Source organism: Brassica napus, chromosome C4 (assembly GCF_020379485.1).
Source record: "Brassica napus cultivar Da-Ae chromosome C4, Da-Ae, whole genome shotgun sequence".
Taxonomy (NCBI): Eukaryota; Viridiplantae; Streptophyta; class Magnoliopsida; order Brassicales; family Brassicaceae; genus Brassica; species Brassica napus.
This window is the reverse complement of record NC_063447.1, coordinates 38052859-38070225: the sequence shown is the minus strand read 5'-3', so window position 1 is coordinate 38070225 and position 17367 is coordinate 38052859. Positions and strand designations below refer to the sequence as shown.

Here is a 17367-nt window from a genome sequence, read left to right as displayed (position 1 = left end):
GACGACTTTCATGTAAGTCGTCTAGGGTAAACAGGTTAGTTTTGCATTTGACCGGATTGTGTCAGAAATTTGACTTTTTCTGGACGACTTACACATAAGTCGTCTAGTAGAAAATTAAGAAAATCAATATTTTTTTATACCTAGACGACTTCCATGTAAGCTATTTCAGGTTAGTTTTGCAATTGAAAAATAAAACTTAAAAATTTAATTTTTTCTAAACGACTTACACAGAAGTCGTCCGTCTGACGATCTATACAGAAGTCGTCCAAGATAAGCAAGGTTTGACCAGAATCTCGGAATAAAATCATGGACGACTTTCGTGTAAGTCATCTAACGGACGACTTCCATGTAAGTCGTCTAGAAAAAAAAATTTAAGTTTTAATTTTCAATTGCAAAACTAACCAAGGAAGTCGTCTAGGTATAACAAAATATTGATTTTTTAATTTTCTACTGGATGACTTATATGTAAGTCGTCCAGGAAAAGTCAAATTTTTAACACAATCCGGTCAAATACAAAACTAACATGTTTACCCTAGACGACTTACATGGAAGTCGTCTCGAATTTTTTTTTAACAAACAAAGAAAGATGACTTCCATGTAAGTTGTCTCTAAAAACACATTTAAAAGTCAATTGCAAAACTAATTTCTGCCTTGACCAGAAGACTTCCATGTAAGTGAGATAACTTGTTTAGCCCACAGAAGTCTTCTCCAAGCCCCGAGAATCTCAAATAAAAGTGACCCACCAAGAATCGTAAGCTTTAATGGCTCTGTGAACCACAAAAATTTTAGAATCAAAATCTTGGGTTTTTTGGACGAATATGGAGAGAAAATGAAAGAGATGTTGTTTTTAGTTCATAAGAATTGAGAAAGAAAGAGTGTAAATCAATTTAGGTGCATTAAGAGCTTCAAATTGGTTGTTCATGGTGGTTGGTATATTGATGGCAATGACAATCTTGTAAATACTTGAAGATGATGAGGTTGAGAGAGTAAAAAGACCATTTTCGAAAAGAAAAATGAAAAACAATTAATAGCATTTTCGTGAATAATATGAACTTGTGGGATAAATAGGGAAAAAGAAAAATCCAAAAAAACATGGGTTAGTTTTAGGTTTGACTCTGAGTGTTAGGTCATATTTGCTAATAGCCCAATTTTATTTGCCACATTTTATATAATGGCTCTTGGGAAAATACATGTGTCCCAAAAATATCTTATAGACAGCTATATTCATTTATTGATAATATTAAAAATCTATATTTTATTTATAGATTTGTTGTAATAAAATTACAAATACATATCAATACCAAATAAGATACATGTCTAATCATTTATTAAATTTATAATGTAATTTATGAAGCTAAGAGATCTACTTTGGTAATGATTTGTTTGAAACCATATAAAAATGTATGTACATTCAAAAAATGATTACATTAAGAAAAAACATAGTTATAGTTAGGAATGAATCTTTATAAATGAAAAAATAATAAGTCATATTCCAAAACATAGAGTTATTTAGTTTGATAGTATAAATTATACTTTCATTAAAATTAATTTGTGAAAGTTAGTTGATTAAGTAGTATAAGCTATTTTTAGATTTCTTAAAAATAAAATAAAAATGATAGTACATAAAATTAAACAATCAAGAAAAAGATACATTCATAGATCATTTAAAAAAAAAATATATATATATATATATATCTTTAGATATTTATTTGGACTATTAAACTACAATAAATAGAAATATCCAACTAACAAAGTTAACATCCATTAAAACCTATGCAATTTTAAAGATGAAAATATATATTTTTAATTTTGGTATGATTGATAATTATATTATTTATTTTGGGGATGATAATGATTGAATCACGCATGAACTTTCTTGAAAAAGTATTTGAAAAATAAAATTTTCGTGTTTTAGGATAAGATAGAAAAATAACAAATAACATTTTTCGTGTTTATATATGTTTCTTCAAGATCTTTGATGATCATTTGAAAAACAGAAATTTCTCTTTTATTTCTAAGACTTATGTATTTCTAATTATTATGGGTTGACGGCCTAAACCCTTCTGTAAATCCAACTACCCTATCTATTCCCCTTATACTCCTAAGCTCTTGACCAAACCACCCAAAATTATAAATTCTCTGCATATTTCCCCCTAATATTCTTAGGGTATCTCCAACCCATGACACCATTTTAGTGTTAAAATCACACTATTTTAGTGTAGTTTTAGCACTAAATGTTTTTGTGTCTCCAACCACAACACCAAGTGTTATAGTAAAAAATAATATTTTCATTATTTTACTATTAATCAAATTCTTTTATTTTTAATAATTTTGATAAATATTAATAATTTTATGACTAAAATATATTAACTAATATTAAAATTGTAACTAAAATAATAATTATATTTAAATGTATTTACATTATATAATAACATTATTATTAATACATACTGTTATATTAATTAATTAAACACACAAACAAAAGTTAAATTATAACATACTAGATCTAAATATTATAATATTCCAACTACAAATGTTTGAATTAAACTTTGTTATGTATTTTATGTAGAAGCCGGAAAACCGGATCAAAAGAAACAATATAATATTAACGATGTTAAGGAAAATATATAGACGATTCAAAACCGTAACGAAAATGAAACCATGGAGTCGAGACGAATCTCTTTCCTTAACTCTTAATATTCACTCCGTTAGTGCGACGGATCTGTACGAATATGAGTCCCAAGATAAAACCATGATAGGTTATCACGCGGAACTCGTGAAGAACCTCTGCGAACTAATATTTCTACGAAACACTCTCTAGACTAAACACTCTCTAGACTTACGCTATAGGATTTGCTGGTTTTGGTTGTGAAAAAACGTAATAGGAAATGAAGGAGGAGACGTGTTTATAAAGAGGAGAAGGCGAGCCACTTTCCGTAACTGATGCAGCACGTGCGCACGTTGGCGGAAATCTCGCGAGGATCTCGGAGGCGAGGTGTTACGAAACTTCCTCCGCAAAATTTTTTCTCGTTTAGACTTATCGTCAAGGAGAAAGACATTGTGTTGTTTTTAAACGAACTACGTATTGTTTAAAATAAAATGTATGCCGTTTTTTCGAAAATTAAATGGCAAAACGTTGAGCTTAACTTGGTCCAAAAATAATCTTATTGGGCCGGAAGCCCTCCACAAAGACCCAAGCCCGAGCCGGCCGGACGGCGGCGGCGCGCGCATGGGGAGTCTTTTCTTCCACTGAGCTGTTTAACCCATGGTATCATGGGAACATATATATATTGCTCAAAGTTGTTTGTGTTGTCCGATGTGGGACAAACACATATTTCCTTCATTTCATTTCATTAATACATGGCACTTAATGGCCCATTTGTATTCACATTTATCCAATTAATTTTACAGCCCATTGGCTTAATTAATTGATCCAACAGTCCCCACATGAATAGAAATGACTCTAAATATATGTAGACTAAATGCAGACTCGATAGACTTAAAAAAAATAAACTTATTCTAATCCTGACTAGACTAGACAGACTTATCGAGAGTGTTTGCGAAAAATTCGATGTGTTTGAGTTGGTGGAATTTTTAAGCCTTGAACCACTCATAGTTAATATATGTCGGGTTTACTTTATTAGAAGATGAACATTATGTCTTGAACCAACCGGTGTTTTATGTAGACCGAGACAATAGGCATAACACAGCTTCATTTTCTCGTAGAACTTAGTTCTTTATTGTGTTCATTATGGCCCTGAACTATTCCTGGTTTTCATGAGTAAACTTAGAGAGTATAGCCTAGCATTCATTCTCCTAGAAACGGCCCCATTGCACACTCATTAGGTGATTGACCATGAAAAGTATTGAGTAATACTCCGCTTTAGAAGCTTGAATCATTAAAAGCTTATGTTTATCCTTCTCACATTCGTTTGCACTTTTATCATCTTAGGAGCTGAGAAGAGACTACTTTGTCTCAAGTGCTTTGGTTAGATTCGGTTTCATTTTGTTTTCCCTTTGAACCTACGTCTTAGGATCTCCAGTCATGATAGGTAGGGTTGCAATCAAGCATCCTCATTCGTTATAGGCTTTAAACCCATTCCTTTAGATGATTTAGCAACAACATCTCGTGGTAAACCTTTAGTAAATGGATCCGCTAGGTTGTCAGCCGACTTGATGTAGTCTATTGTGATTACACCAGTTGAGATAAGTTGTCTAATGGTTTTATGTCGTCTTCTAATGTGACGAGATTTACCATTGTAGAGATTACTCTGAGCCCGAGCTATATCTGATTGACTATCACAATGTATGCGTATAGCTGGCACATGTTTCTCCCACATAGGAATATCTTCCAAAAAAATTATAAGCCATTCAGCTTCTTCAGCTGCTTTGTCTAAGGCTCTGAACTCAGATTCCATGGTGGATCTTGCTAACACTGTTTGTTTGGTAGATTTACATGATATTGCTGCTCCTCCTAATGTAAAAACATATCCACTTGTGGATTTTGAGTTTTTAGAATCTGATATCCAGTTAGCGTCACTGTATCCTTCTAAAACTGATGGTTCTTTAACATAGTGAAGCCCAAAATCTTTGGTGTAGCGCAAGTAATTGAGTACTCTCGTTATAGCTTTCCAGTGTGTATGACCTGGATTACTTGTATATCGACTAAGTACATTTACTGCATGCGCTAGATCTGGTCTCGTACAATTAGTCAAGTACATGAGACTTCCGATCACACGTGCATACTCGTTCTGTGAAACCGCTTCACCTGAATTTTTTGTCAAGTGCATTTGGGGATCTAACAGAGTTTTTGCCGTACTTTTAAAGTAATTTTTAAATCTCTCTAATATTGTTTGAGCATAATGAGATTGAGTTAAGGTAATTCCGTTTGAATTTCTTGTGACTTTAACCCCGAGAATTACATCTGCTAATCCAAAGTCTTTCATCTCAAATGTCCCTTTGAGCATGTTCTTTGTTTGATTGATAATGTCTTTATTGCTTCCAATAATGAGCATATCATCTACATATAAACATAGCAAAACATACAAATTTTTGGTAGTTTTGTAGCATATGCATTTATCACATTCATTAATTTTGAAACCATTTGACATCATTGTATTGTCAAATTTTCCGTGACATTGTTTAGGAGCTTGTTTAAGCCCATAAAGTGACTTTACAAGTCGGCATACTTTGTCTTCCTGTCCAGGAATGACAAAACCTTCAGGTTGTTCATGTAAATTTTCTCTTCTAAATCACCATTTAGGAAATCGGTTTTTACATCCATTTGATAGATTTCTAGGTCTCTTAAGGCTATGATTGCTATCATCAGTCTTATTGATGTTATTCTTGTTACTGGAGAATATGTATCAAAATAGTCAAAGCTTTCCTTTTGTCGGAATCCTTGAACTACAAGCCTAGATTTGGTTTTTCCACCAGGTTTCCGTGTCATTATCCATTTATTTCCTAATCCTTTGCAGCCAGGTGGTAAATCTGTTATCTACCATGTATAATTTTGCATGATAGAATCAAATTCACTCATGGTGAAGCTTCTGGTGAAGCCATGGCTTCTGCCAAATTTTTTGGAACATTTTCGACTAAAAATGCCATTAGGAAATCTTCACCAAAAGATTTTTTCTTTCGAGCTCTTTTGCTTCTTCGAGGTTCATCTTTTTCTTAATTTTCTGAAATATCATTTATAGAAATCTCGACGTTTGTCTCAGTTTATGAGTTCTTGTCATTGTCTCTTTCTTCTCGAGTTCGTTTAGAACCTTGTTTTTTCTTATATGGCAAAATATTTTCGAAAAAGATGCATTTCTTGATTCCATGACCGTTTTTTCATGAATGTCTGATATTTCAGATTTATATACCATAAATCGGTATGCTTTACTATTATGTGCGTATACGACGAAAATGCAATCCACAGTTTTAGGTCCAATAGTGACCCTTTTTGGTGGTGGTACCGCAACTTTTGCCAAGTACCCTCACACTTGAAGGTATTTATACGAGGGTAAATTACCTTTCCATAATTCATATGGAGTTTTGCAAGTTGCTTTGTGTGGAATTTTGTTGAGGATATAATTAGTGGTAAGCAACGCTTCCTCCCACATGTTCTGGGGTAACCCAGATTCCTGCAACATTGCATTCATCATCTCTTTTAGAGTTCGATTTTTGCGTTCAGCAACTTCATTAGATTCTGGTGAGTAAGGAGCTGTAGTTTGATGGATTATTCCATGTTATTTGCAGAATGCATTAAATAGACCATCATACTCGCCTCCTATGTCGCTTATAACTACTTTAATAGTTGTTTTAAGCTGATTTTCGACCTCGAGTTTAAATTCTTTGAATTTTGCTAAGGTTTCATCTTTGCTATGTAATAAATATACATAACATTATTTTGTGCAGTCATCTATGAAGGTTACAAAATACTTTTTCCCACCTCTAGTTTGTATGTATTTTAAATCACATAAATTGATGTGAATTAAATCTAGAGGTTTGTTTGTTCTTTCAACACGAGGTGATGACATTTTTGTGAGCTTAGCCTATACGCATACTTCACATTTTTGTTTACTTATTTTGCATTTAGGAATTAGATTTAAATTCATTAATCTTTGTATAGATTTGTAGTTTACATGGCCTAATCTTTCATACCATGTATTAAAAGACTCAACCAAATAAGCAATTGGCTTCTTATTCATTGAAACATTTGGAGCTACAACTTTCGAAGGGACTGTCATTACATTCATCTTGACAAGTCCATCCTTAACATACCCCTTTCCCAAATACATCTCATTCTTCTTAATCACGAGCTTGTCCGCCTCAAGACTTGTGGCAAATCCATTCTTGCTGAGCAAGGTTCCCGAGACCAAGTTTTTCCTCATGTCAGGCACATGTTTCACATTCGTCAGAGTGACTTCACGTCCAGATGTCATCTTCAAAACCACATTGTTGCGGCCTTCAATCTTGGAGACTGCAGTGTTTCCTATGAACAGCTTTTCCTGAGTCTTGCTTTTCTGATAAGTGCTGAACATCGCCCTGTTAGTGCAAATGTGGGTGGTTTCTCCTGTGTCATACCACCATTCTTTGGGGCTGCTGCCTTCAACCATTTGACCTCAGTCACCATTGCAACGAGATCGTCCTCAGTGAGATTCGCTTGATGCTTCTCATCTCTGATCTTGTTGCGACACTCAGTAGTCTTGTGTCTCACTTTGTGGCAGTAGTGACACTTCCCCTTGAACTTCTCCACATTCGCATTGATTTCAATGCCTTTGTTCTTGAAGTTTTTTCCAGAAGCCTTTAGGGCTGCTGCAGTTTTGGAAGGCTTGGCAGGAAAATGGGTGTGTGCCTTTCCTTTGCCTTTGTGCTCAGCCATGTTGACACTATGCTCCTTAGCAGTGACTGTTGGACCCGAATATGACCCTCAGGTGAGGTACCGATAAGCGTGAGCTAGCATGTGGGTTGCGATAAGCCCATCATAACAAAGGGAGCTGAAAGCCGAGCTGACGACTGGACCTGGGAGACATCATAGCAGAGGTCACGACAGAAAGTGAGCTAACACCTTAAGAGACTCGGTCAAGAGGAGCCTAAAGCGAGTTCCGTAATTGAAGCCGAATATCTCGGAGAACAGTTGAAGGGTTGCCAACGAAACCTAGACTATATAAAGACGGAGAAGATAAAAGACAAGCCATCTCTTTTCCATATATCAACTTTTGTACTAGATTAAAAGCATTACGTATTCTTTAGTAATCATCTCAAGATACATTCCTTTGTATTCATCATCTTTCAACTCATCAATAAAATCATATTCATTCTTCAAGTTTATTTACGGGATTCAGCCCACGATTCTCATTCATCTCTCTTGACCTAACCTAAATCTAAGAAGTGAAACCTTGTCTCTCACAATTGGCGCCGTCTGTGGGGACAAATAATCGAATCCCTTTCTCTAAAGCTTAAAGGATGAATCCATTAGACGGAACGAATCCATCTAACCCCGATCAATCGAACCAGAGCAATAGCTCACCGAATCGCACTGCTCCGGGGGCAAATAACCCGAGAGCCTCCGGAGGGACCAACTCTGGGTCCTCAGCCCTCAATAACCCATCGCATCAATCCGCTCCGAACCAAACGGAAGATCAGCTTTCTGAGATCCGTCGGATGATGCTCCAGTTAGTGGACAAAGCTCAAGAGACCGAGCGAACGGTGCAACAGTTAGCCGAACGGCAGCAACAGTTCGAAGAGATAACCAGATCTCAATCCGCAACGACCCAACCGTCCGTCCACCAGGGAAGAGGAGTCACTTTCCATGAACGGTTAGCTGACCCTTCCTTCCCTAGAGAGCGCCTGAACTTCTCCCCTGATAGCCCAGGTGCAGAAGGGCAGGAACCTGCTTTCCAAACGCCTCGCGCTAGGACAGCTCCTGCGTTTACCCCTCCTATCACCAGCACCATGGGGAGCAATGTAGCTACAACTAGCTCCATGCCTGATCGAAACACCGGTGGGAGCACCCGTTTGCCTCCACCGCCACCTCCTTCCGGGTCTGGAGCAGGAACCAACATACCGTCCGGGGCCAGAACATCAGCTTCAGTGTTTCAAGCTAGGGTTTCAACCCCAAGCACAGACGAATACCAAAGGACGGATGCTGATCCTGCAGCTCTCCGCACTAACCTCGCTCGGAGCCTAAGGACCAATGAGCGACCTATTTCGCCAGCTAGCTGGGAAGACGACCGAGCTCGGTCTCACCAGGAACCTGCTCGCCGAGTATCTGATAATGACCCAAATGTCCTTCCCTTCGAGGGACCTGACGCAATTCGCAGGTACATGGAGCGAACCCACGCAGCTCTCCAGAAATTGGGAGCTCAAGTTCACAAGGTAACGAGCTCAGCTCCCGAAATCGAGAGCTTAATTGAGGAGACTCGTGGAACTCCGTTCACCGATAGAATTGCCAACTCTTACATAAGAGATACTCGAAAAATTAAGATTCCTGAATACGATGGGAACGCAGACCCAAAGGCCTATTTAAGAGCCTTCCGATTAGCTATCGTTAAAGCTCACTTCACAAAGGAAGAGTGTGATGCAGGATATTGCAGAACATTTGCCGAAAACCTGATCGGAACAGCTCTCGAATGGTTCTCCAGCCTCGAGCCGAACTCTATAGACAGTTTCGATCAATTGGCTAACGCCTTTATGAAGCAATATTCAACTCACATCCTGAAACAAGCGTCTGAGGCTGACCTCTGGAAGATCAGACAAGGACTGGGAGACTCACTGCGAGTCTACATCGAAAAGTTCAGAGCAGTAAGAACTAAACTCTCGAATCCCAACGATCAGGTAGCCATTGAGGCTCTTAGGAGAGGTCTCTGGTATAAATCAGGTTTCTTCTCGGAGCTAACGCTAAATCCCCCTCCAACTATCGACGACGCCCTCCATAAGGCCTCTAGATACATTACCTTGGAGGAGGAAATGGCAGCATTAGATAAGCTCCACAGAAAACCCCAGAGTCACCCGAAAGGCGAAGCCTCCGATGGAAAGGGACCTCACAAAAGAGGTAGCTCCCGAAATAATCAGACCCAGGGAGAACATTCTTACGTAGTCGAGGAAGACAAGGAAGAAAAACCTGTCGCCGCGACAGCTAAAGCCCCCTGGTCCAAAGGTTATGACGAGAGCAAACATTGCTCTTACCACGATCGAAAGGGACATTCAACCGAAGAATGTTGGGACCTCCAACGACAACTGGCTGCTAAATTCGCAGCCGGAGAAATAAAAGATGTGGACCTCAAAAAGCCACAACCTTATCAGAAGAGAGGTCCCAGAGATAGCTCTCCAAAACGCGAGAGGTCACCTGAAAAAGAAACAGACTCACCACCCCCAGCTCCCAAAAAGAGAGTCGATATGATCCTTGGAAAGTTTCCACAAGGAAAAAGCCTACAAATCGAGGCCCTCTTGAGTAAACCACCTCCCCAATCGAGCCCTGGCTCAAGGATCGATTACATCCTTGGAGGGTCCGATGTGTGTCAAGACTCCGTTAACTCTATTAAAAGTCACGTACGGAAAGCTGTGTCAAACACTCAGTCCAAACCGACCAAGCCTGAGTCTAACACTAAGATCTCTTTCTGGGAGAGTGAGACATTAGACCTCGATAGACCTCATGACGATGCCCTTGTCATAACATTAAATATAGCAGGGTACGAGGTACCTAAGCTCATGATCGACACCGGAAGCTCCGTCGATCTTATTTTCTACAACGCACTAAAGGGAATGGAAATAGACGACTACGAAATTGTCGACCAGAAATCCAACCTCGTAGGTTTCTCAGGTGAAACAGCCACCTCATTGGGAACAATTAAGCTCCCAATTATAGCTGGCGGAGTCATGAAAATGACCAACTTCATAGTTGTCGACAAACCATCCCCTTTCCACGCAATCCTCGGAAGGCCTTGGATTCATAAGATGAAAGCAGTAGCTTCAACTTATCACCAATGCGTGAAATTTCCAACAACCAACGGAATAGCTACCATACACGGTAGCCAAAAGATTTCAAGGATCTGTTACCTGGGAGGATTCGAGATCATAAAAGAATCCCCCCAATAGCAATTACAGATCCAGGAGAGTCGCGAAATGCAACGAAATATCCGAGGTCCCCCTAAGAACCTCACCGAAAAAGTTAGCATCGACGACTCAAATCCTGAGAAACAGGTGAGCATCGGATCCGAGCTACCTCTCGAAACCAAAAAGGAGCTCGTCGAATTCCTAAAACAGAATATCAAAACCTTTGCATGGACCACCAGCGACATGAAAGGCATAGATGCAAATGTCACCACTCATAAGCTCAATGTAGACCCTACTTTTAAACCGATCAAACAGAAACGTCGTAAGCTAGGTCTAGAAAAAGCCCAAGCTGTCAACGACGAGGTCGATCGACTAACAAAGGCCGGGTCCATCCGAGAGGTACAATACCCCGATTGGCTAGCTAACCCAGTGGTAGTAAAAAAGAAGAATGGGAAATGGAGAATCTGTGTAGACTTCACCGATTTAAACAAAGCCTGTCCTAAGGACAGCTTCCCGTTACCTCATATCGATCGTTTGGTCGAAGCAACGGCTGGACACCAGCTCTTGTCCTTTATGGATGCCTTTTCAGGATATAACCAGATTATGATGGATCCTGAGGATCAAGAGAAAACCGCATTCATAACTGAACGAGGAACCTATTGTTACAAGGTCATGCCGTTTGGTTTGAAAAACGCGGGAGCTACCTATCAAAGGTTAGTAAATAAAATGTTCGCTGGACAACTCGGAAAAACCATGGAAGTCTACATCGACGACATGTTAGTCAAATCCTCAAAGGGGGAGGACCACATCTCCCATCTAAGAGAATGTTTCGAAATCCTCAACAAATACGACATGAAGCTAAACCCAGCTAAGTGTACCTTCGGAGTACCTTCCGGCGAATTCCTAGGTTACCTCGTAACCGAAAGAGGCATCGAAGCCAACCCGAAACAAATAGCGACATTCCTGGAAATGCCATCACCTAAAACGACCAGAGAGGTACAAAGATTGACCGGACGGATCGCAGCACTAAATCGATTCATCTCCAGGTCCACCGATAAATGCCTTCCATTCTATAAACTTCTGAAAAATAATAAGAAGTTCTTATGGGATGAAAAGTGCGAAGAAGCCTTCAAACAGCTGAAGGCTTACCTCTCGGAACCTCCGATACTATCCAAACCTGTAGTAGGAGAACCACTGTACCTGTACCTCGCCGTGTCGGCAGCTGCAGTCAGCGGAGTGCTAGTACGAGAGGAACAAAACGAACAGAGACCTGTCTATTATACTAGCAAAAGCTTAATAGACGCCGAGACGAGATATCCCACCATGGAAAAACTAGCCCTAGCAGTCGTGACAGCTGCCAGGAAGCTGCGACCTTATTTCCAATCGCACTCGATCATCGTAATGACCTCACAACCATTACGGACGATTCTGCATAGCCCTAGCCAATCCGGACGATTAGCCAAATGGGCTATAGAGCTCAGCGAGTACGACATCGAGTACAGACCCCGAGCAGCAGCAAAAGCTCAGGTCCTCGCCGATTTCGTTATTGAGCTAGCATCCGAACATCTAGACCAGGAAACAGAGGTTCCGAAATGGAGCCTATACGTGGACGGAGCCTCGTCAAGGCAAGGCTCCGGTGTCGGTTTAAGACTAACCTCCTCAGCCGGAGAAACCATCGAACAATCCTATAGACTTGGATTTAACGCTTCCAACAACGAGGCCGAGTACGAAGCACTAATCGCTGGATTAAAGCTCGCCCTGAGCCTCGGAATTCGGGAGCTAAACGCCTACAGCGACTCGCAGCTGGTAGCTAGCCAGTTTCACGGGGAATACGAAACAAGGGACGAAAGAATGGGGGCATACCTCGAGGTCGTCCTAAACCTCACAAAGCAGTTTGACAAGTTCGAGCTAACGAGGATCCCACGAGGGGAGAACTCCTCAGCAGACGCGCTCGCCGCATTAGCTTCCACATCCGACCCTCTCGTAAAACGAATTATACCCGTGGAAGGAATCGAGAAGCCAAGTATCGACATAGCTACCAAGGCTGAGATGGATAGCAAACCAAAGGAAAAAATAGAGGATAACAGCCTCCCGACGGTAGCTACCCAAGTTTTCACGACATTCTGGTTCCCGAAAACTAGAACACGCAGCTTTAGAAAGCACACCTCCAGGAAAGCAACCCAGAACCCGGAAAACAACGACAAAAGTGAAGGTACTCACCGAAGTTCAGACTCCCTAGAGCCTAACTCTACGAGTACCTCCGGGGGCACCATCCAGACCTCGGAGCCACTTGTCTATAAAGTCCAAACAAGAAGCCGCACCGCTCTTAAAAACGCATCTAGGAACGCTACACAAACCACAGGGGATAACGAGGAAATTGGAGATATTCCTCAGAACCTAGAACCTACTCCAACGAATATCTCCGGGGGCACCACGGCACCAGGTCCCGAACAGGAATCTCCCTCCTCTCTTCACAACAAAGTTGTAGGGAGAGAAGACTGGAGAATACCGATCATGGATTACATCCTAGAGGGAAAAATTCCACCCAACAAGTGGGAGGCTCGAAAACTCAAAGCTTTAGCAGCAAGATACTGTATAATCGAGTCAGCCCTCCACAAACGAAGTGTCTCCGGACCTTACCTAAAATGCGTTCACGGCCTAGTAGCTATGAAACTCATGAAGGAAATGCACGACGGTTCCTGTGGAAACCATTCCGGAGGCAGAGCCTTAGCCATCCGAATAAAAAGACAAGGCTACTTCTGGCCTACCATTATCGCAGATTGTGAGGTCTACTCCTCATCGTGCGACAAATGCCAAAGGCATGCACCGATCATACACCAACCAGCGGAAAAGCTGTCTAACATATCAGCTCCCTATCCGTTCATGAGGTGGTCTATGGACATTATAGGTCCATTAGTACCTTCAGGGAAAGGAAAGAAGTTACTAAACCTCCTGGTCCTAACCGACTACTTCACGAAATGGATTGAAGCTGAAGCTTTCCAACAAATAAACAGATTCGAGGTCGAAGGATTTGTTTGGAAAAACATCGTATGCAGGCATGGCGTCCCATACGAAATCGTAACCGACAATGGAGGACAGTTCATATCCCACGACTTCAAAAGTTTCTGCGATAAATGGAACATCCGCCTCACCTCAAATCCGATCGTGGAATGCCACGAACCTCAAAAGATACTATCATTAGGTACCTAAAACCCCTGAACTACGTTTGGCTTGATCCCTTGACTGGGTACGTAGGCAACTCCGTCATGAGTGCAGCCCCAACCTCTTCTCACCAACCTCCTCACCTAAGCCAAAGGGGCAGGTGTTACCAAGAACACTTAGCCTAAAAATAGTTACTGTGTAAATAATCTGAATCATGTATTCTCTGATATCTGATATTAATAAAACGATTGATTCAGTTTCATAAACATCAAAGGTCTTAAAACCCTCCAAGAAAATTTAGGTCCCCCTAAATCGGGACCTAAGCTCAACAATCTCGAATACATTCAGGTCCCTGAAAACCTGAACCTAAGGTCTTAAAATCCTTAATACACCCAAAGGTCTTAAAATCCTTAATACACCCAAAGGTCTTAAAATCCTTAACATAAACTAAGGTCTTAAAATCCTTAACAATCAGCAAGGTCCTAAAATCCTTAACAATCAACCAGGTCCTAAAATCCTAATCAAAACCAAAAGGTCTTGAAACCCTTATCAAAATCGAAAGGTCTTAAAATCCTAAAGAATCAGGAAAATCCCGAAATTCCTCAATTCCATCCGTTAAACTTCAAAGGCCTCGAAGTCCTTCGAATTAACTCAGGTCCCTATGAATCTAAATCCAGGTTCCTACGAACCTGAACAACCAGGTCCCAGAACCTTTCGAATCGGACTCAGGTCCCCGAGCTAAAATCAAGAACTTCTCTTTAAGGTTATCACGACCGAATATCCATTAAGCTAAATGCTTATCATAAATTAAGACTAAAGGTCCTAATCCGACTCAACGATGACAGCACACAACTCATCTGAGATTCGCAATCACTATGATTAAATGAAACGAGGTTAAGTTCAAAAACTTAAAACAGAAATAATAGCCACGATTTAAACATAAGAAAGGGTTTAAAAGCCTCCCCAGGCTATTGAAATCCAGCAAGTGTTAAGGTTTAAAGGCCTCCTCAGGCACTAAGTCATAATGCATAACGAAACAAAGCCCTTAGGCCGAAGTCTTAAAAACACAAAACATAAAGCTAAAAGAGCCGTAGCTCTCAATCTTCCTTCTCTTCCTGAATCGGATCACCAGCACCGGCAGGAACTCCCTCATCGACCACATTGCCATCACCTCCTATAGCTGCCTCGACTGGAGCTAAGTCAGGAGCCATCAAACCCAAATTAGAGCCATACTCCCCAGAAAAGGATGGATTAAACATGTTAATCTCGAAAGTACCTGAACTCTCCGAGATCTGGGGAAGAGGAAGCTTGCTGACCGAGAAGTCAGAGACTTGAGCCTTCTCATACGCAGTTGTCGCTTCTGGTAATAAGGCCACCAATTGGTTGTACTCCTCTTCAACGCTTTGGATCTTGTTGTTCAGCATATCCTTCAAGAGGTCGGCATTAGCTTGGAGCTCCTGAGCGTACACCAAGGCGTTGACCTCATCTTTCTTCCTAGCAAACTTCTCCTTAACACAGACCAGGATCTTGCCGTAAGCTTCGGCGACTTCTTTCTTCCCTTCCCTGACAGCCAGCTTGACTTCAGCTTCCTTGTTCTTCTGGCTATCCTGGGATGAGGCAATGAGCTCACGTACTTGATGCTCAGCTATCTTTCGAGCAGCCTCCAAATCATTGATCCTCCTGCTCTTCACCTGGATATCGAGCTTTTGACTCTCGATCTCTCCTTGCTGAGCATCGGCCTTCGAGCCTAGCCTCGTCACTTCGGCTTCGAGTTCAGAAATTCGAACCCGGGCTTGGTCAAGATCGGCTTTGGCTGCCTTAACCATCTCGGTAACCTCAGCAAGTTCACCAGCATTGGGGGCAGCATACAGAGCATTCTCAAACCTGAGCTGGGCCCTGTTAACAGCCCCAGCCAACTGCAATAAATCCAAAAAATATATATATCATCGTCTCCAAAGAATGTAAACAAAGAACAGATAGAGATCACGTACCTGACCCATACAGTGAGCAATATCGAGATACTCATCTCGGTTAGTCAGGTCCTTGAGCGCTGGAAGGGGACATCCCACGCTCTTCAGGTGCCTCATTATCGCAGCTAGGCCCCAAGAGTCGTCCAGGATCGACCCAGGCTTCGAATGGGTAAAGCTCCACCCAACAGTCCCTCCTCTAGAGGACGAGGAAGAAGAACGGGTGGGAGCTCCGCCCTGATCGGTCCTGGGCCTCTTGTGTCTCGACGGCTCGACCTCAGAGGTACCCTTCGGAGCCTGGTAGTCAGCCTCCGGCACCTGGACCTCAGGGAGAGGAGCAGCATCCTGAGCTACAACCTCAGTTGGAGTAGTCTCGACAACAGGTTTGGATCCTCCGTCGTCCAAAACTTCCTTCATTGAGATAAGGAACGATCCTCCTTGGTTCCTGTCGCTTCCACGAGAAGCACTGGCAGCTTTAGAGGGGTTACCCCTAGAACGGAATGATGGTCGCAGAGTCATGTCACCTGGCTGAGACTTTTCAGTTCCCGAAGCACTAGCACCAGTTGAGATCGATACAACTGAATCGCCTGCCGAAACTGGAACAATGGAAATCCTTAAGTTTAAAAACTTCAAAGCGATAAAATCATTAAAAAGGTTCGAACAAGAACTTACTCTCAAGGTTCTCAGCAGGAATGGGATCTTGGAAAGAGGCGTTGTAGGTATCTGGGAATCTGGCTGCACTTATTCGAGAAGTGGTGTAGGCTACCCAGGTACAGGGACTCTGCTGCAACTTGCGGTATAGAGCTCTGGTGAGCTTGGTAGAGAGCTTCGGAGGATCTTCGATTTCTGCAAGTAAATCAGAGCAAAAAGGTTACTCGGCCATAAATGAATAAAACGGAAAAAGCATATCCCTAGAATTCCTAACCAGATGGATTAGTCCAAGTGACCCTAAGGTTCCGACCCACAGGAACCGTCGAAGGATCAACTTTAACGTAAAAATACTTCTTCCTCCAGTCATCATCACTACTAGAGAATCTGAAGATAACATGATTGGGACGACTAGGGAGGTAGTAGGTCCCGGTACCACCCTCCTTAGAGGCGCTTTCCTTCAGGGAAAAGAGGCTCATAAGTTCGGTAAGACCGACGCTAACCCCCTCCTCTTTGGACCTAGTGATAAAGCCGTTTATCACCCGGATAACCGAGGGACAGAGTTGGGAAAGGGCTAACTGATAATGATCTAGTAGATCAAGCAGTAGGGTCGGAAGAGGAAATCTCAAGTGAGACTTGGAGATGTACTTCTCATGGCAACAGAACCAACCCTCCGGAGCGGTCTCGGGGGTTTCGTCGGAATTACAGGCACGGCCAAGCTCCTTTTGGCCGAGAGCTTGAACCATGAGGTTAACCACGTCTTGATTTTTCAGCAACGAAGGCGAGTGAGGACTGCTCCCGCTAGAATCGTCTTTCTTCTTCCGTTTAGAAACTCTGGTCGCGATTGCCTCCCTGGCTGTCTTTTTCCCCTTCCTCATCTTGGCTCCGACTTCTTGCTTAACTTTCAGTAGTTTAGCTCCAGAAGCAGAGGGAGGCATCCCGGATTCCCCGGAACCTTCTTTCGGATGATCCATAGTATGGGAAGGTTAAGGAGAAAATCGATTGCAAGGTTTGGGAGAGAATTTGCAGAGAAAAGTAACGAGGAAGA

At 41.7% G+C, this 17367-nt stretch overlaps 2 protein-coding genes across 4 annotated transcripts; one reads left to right on the top strand and one right to left on the bottom strand.

Moving 5' to 3' along the window:
* Positions 1 to 10611: 10611 nt before the first annotated feature.
* On the top strand, positions 10612 to 13752 carry LOC106384452. The gene has a single exon (XM_013824413.3). The coding sequence runs from the start codon at positions 10612 to 10614 to the stop codon at positions 13750 to 13752; it is 3141 nt and encodes a 1046-aa protein (XP_013679867.3).
* An 860-nt stretch (positions 13753 to 14612) lies between these two features.
* LOC125585327 lies at positions 14613 to 16723 on the bottom strand. 3 transcript variants are annotated; one of them, XM_048754210.1, is made up of 4 exons: positions 16344 to 16723; positions 15696 to 16267; positions 14981 to 15620; positions 14613 to 14893 (listed from the first exon to the last, which is right to left on the bottom strand). In XM_048754210.1, the coding sequence occupies exons 2-4, from the start codon at positions 16188 to 16190 to the stop codon at positions 14802 to 14804; spliced, it is 1227 nt and encodes a 408-aa protein (XP_048610167.1). In that variant the 5' UTR covers positions 16191 to 16267; positions 16344 to 16723; the 3' UTR covers positions 14613 to 14801. The 3 variants fall into 3 exon arrangements, with proteins under 3 accessions (XP_048610167.1, XP_048610165.1, XP_048610166.1); XM_048754208.1 differs by having other exon boundaries at positions 14613 to 14899; positions 16344 to 16719; XM_048754209.1 differs by having other exon boundaries at positions 14613 to 14899; positions 15696 to 16719.
* Between the last annotated feature and the right edge of the window lie 644 nt (positions 16724 to 17367).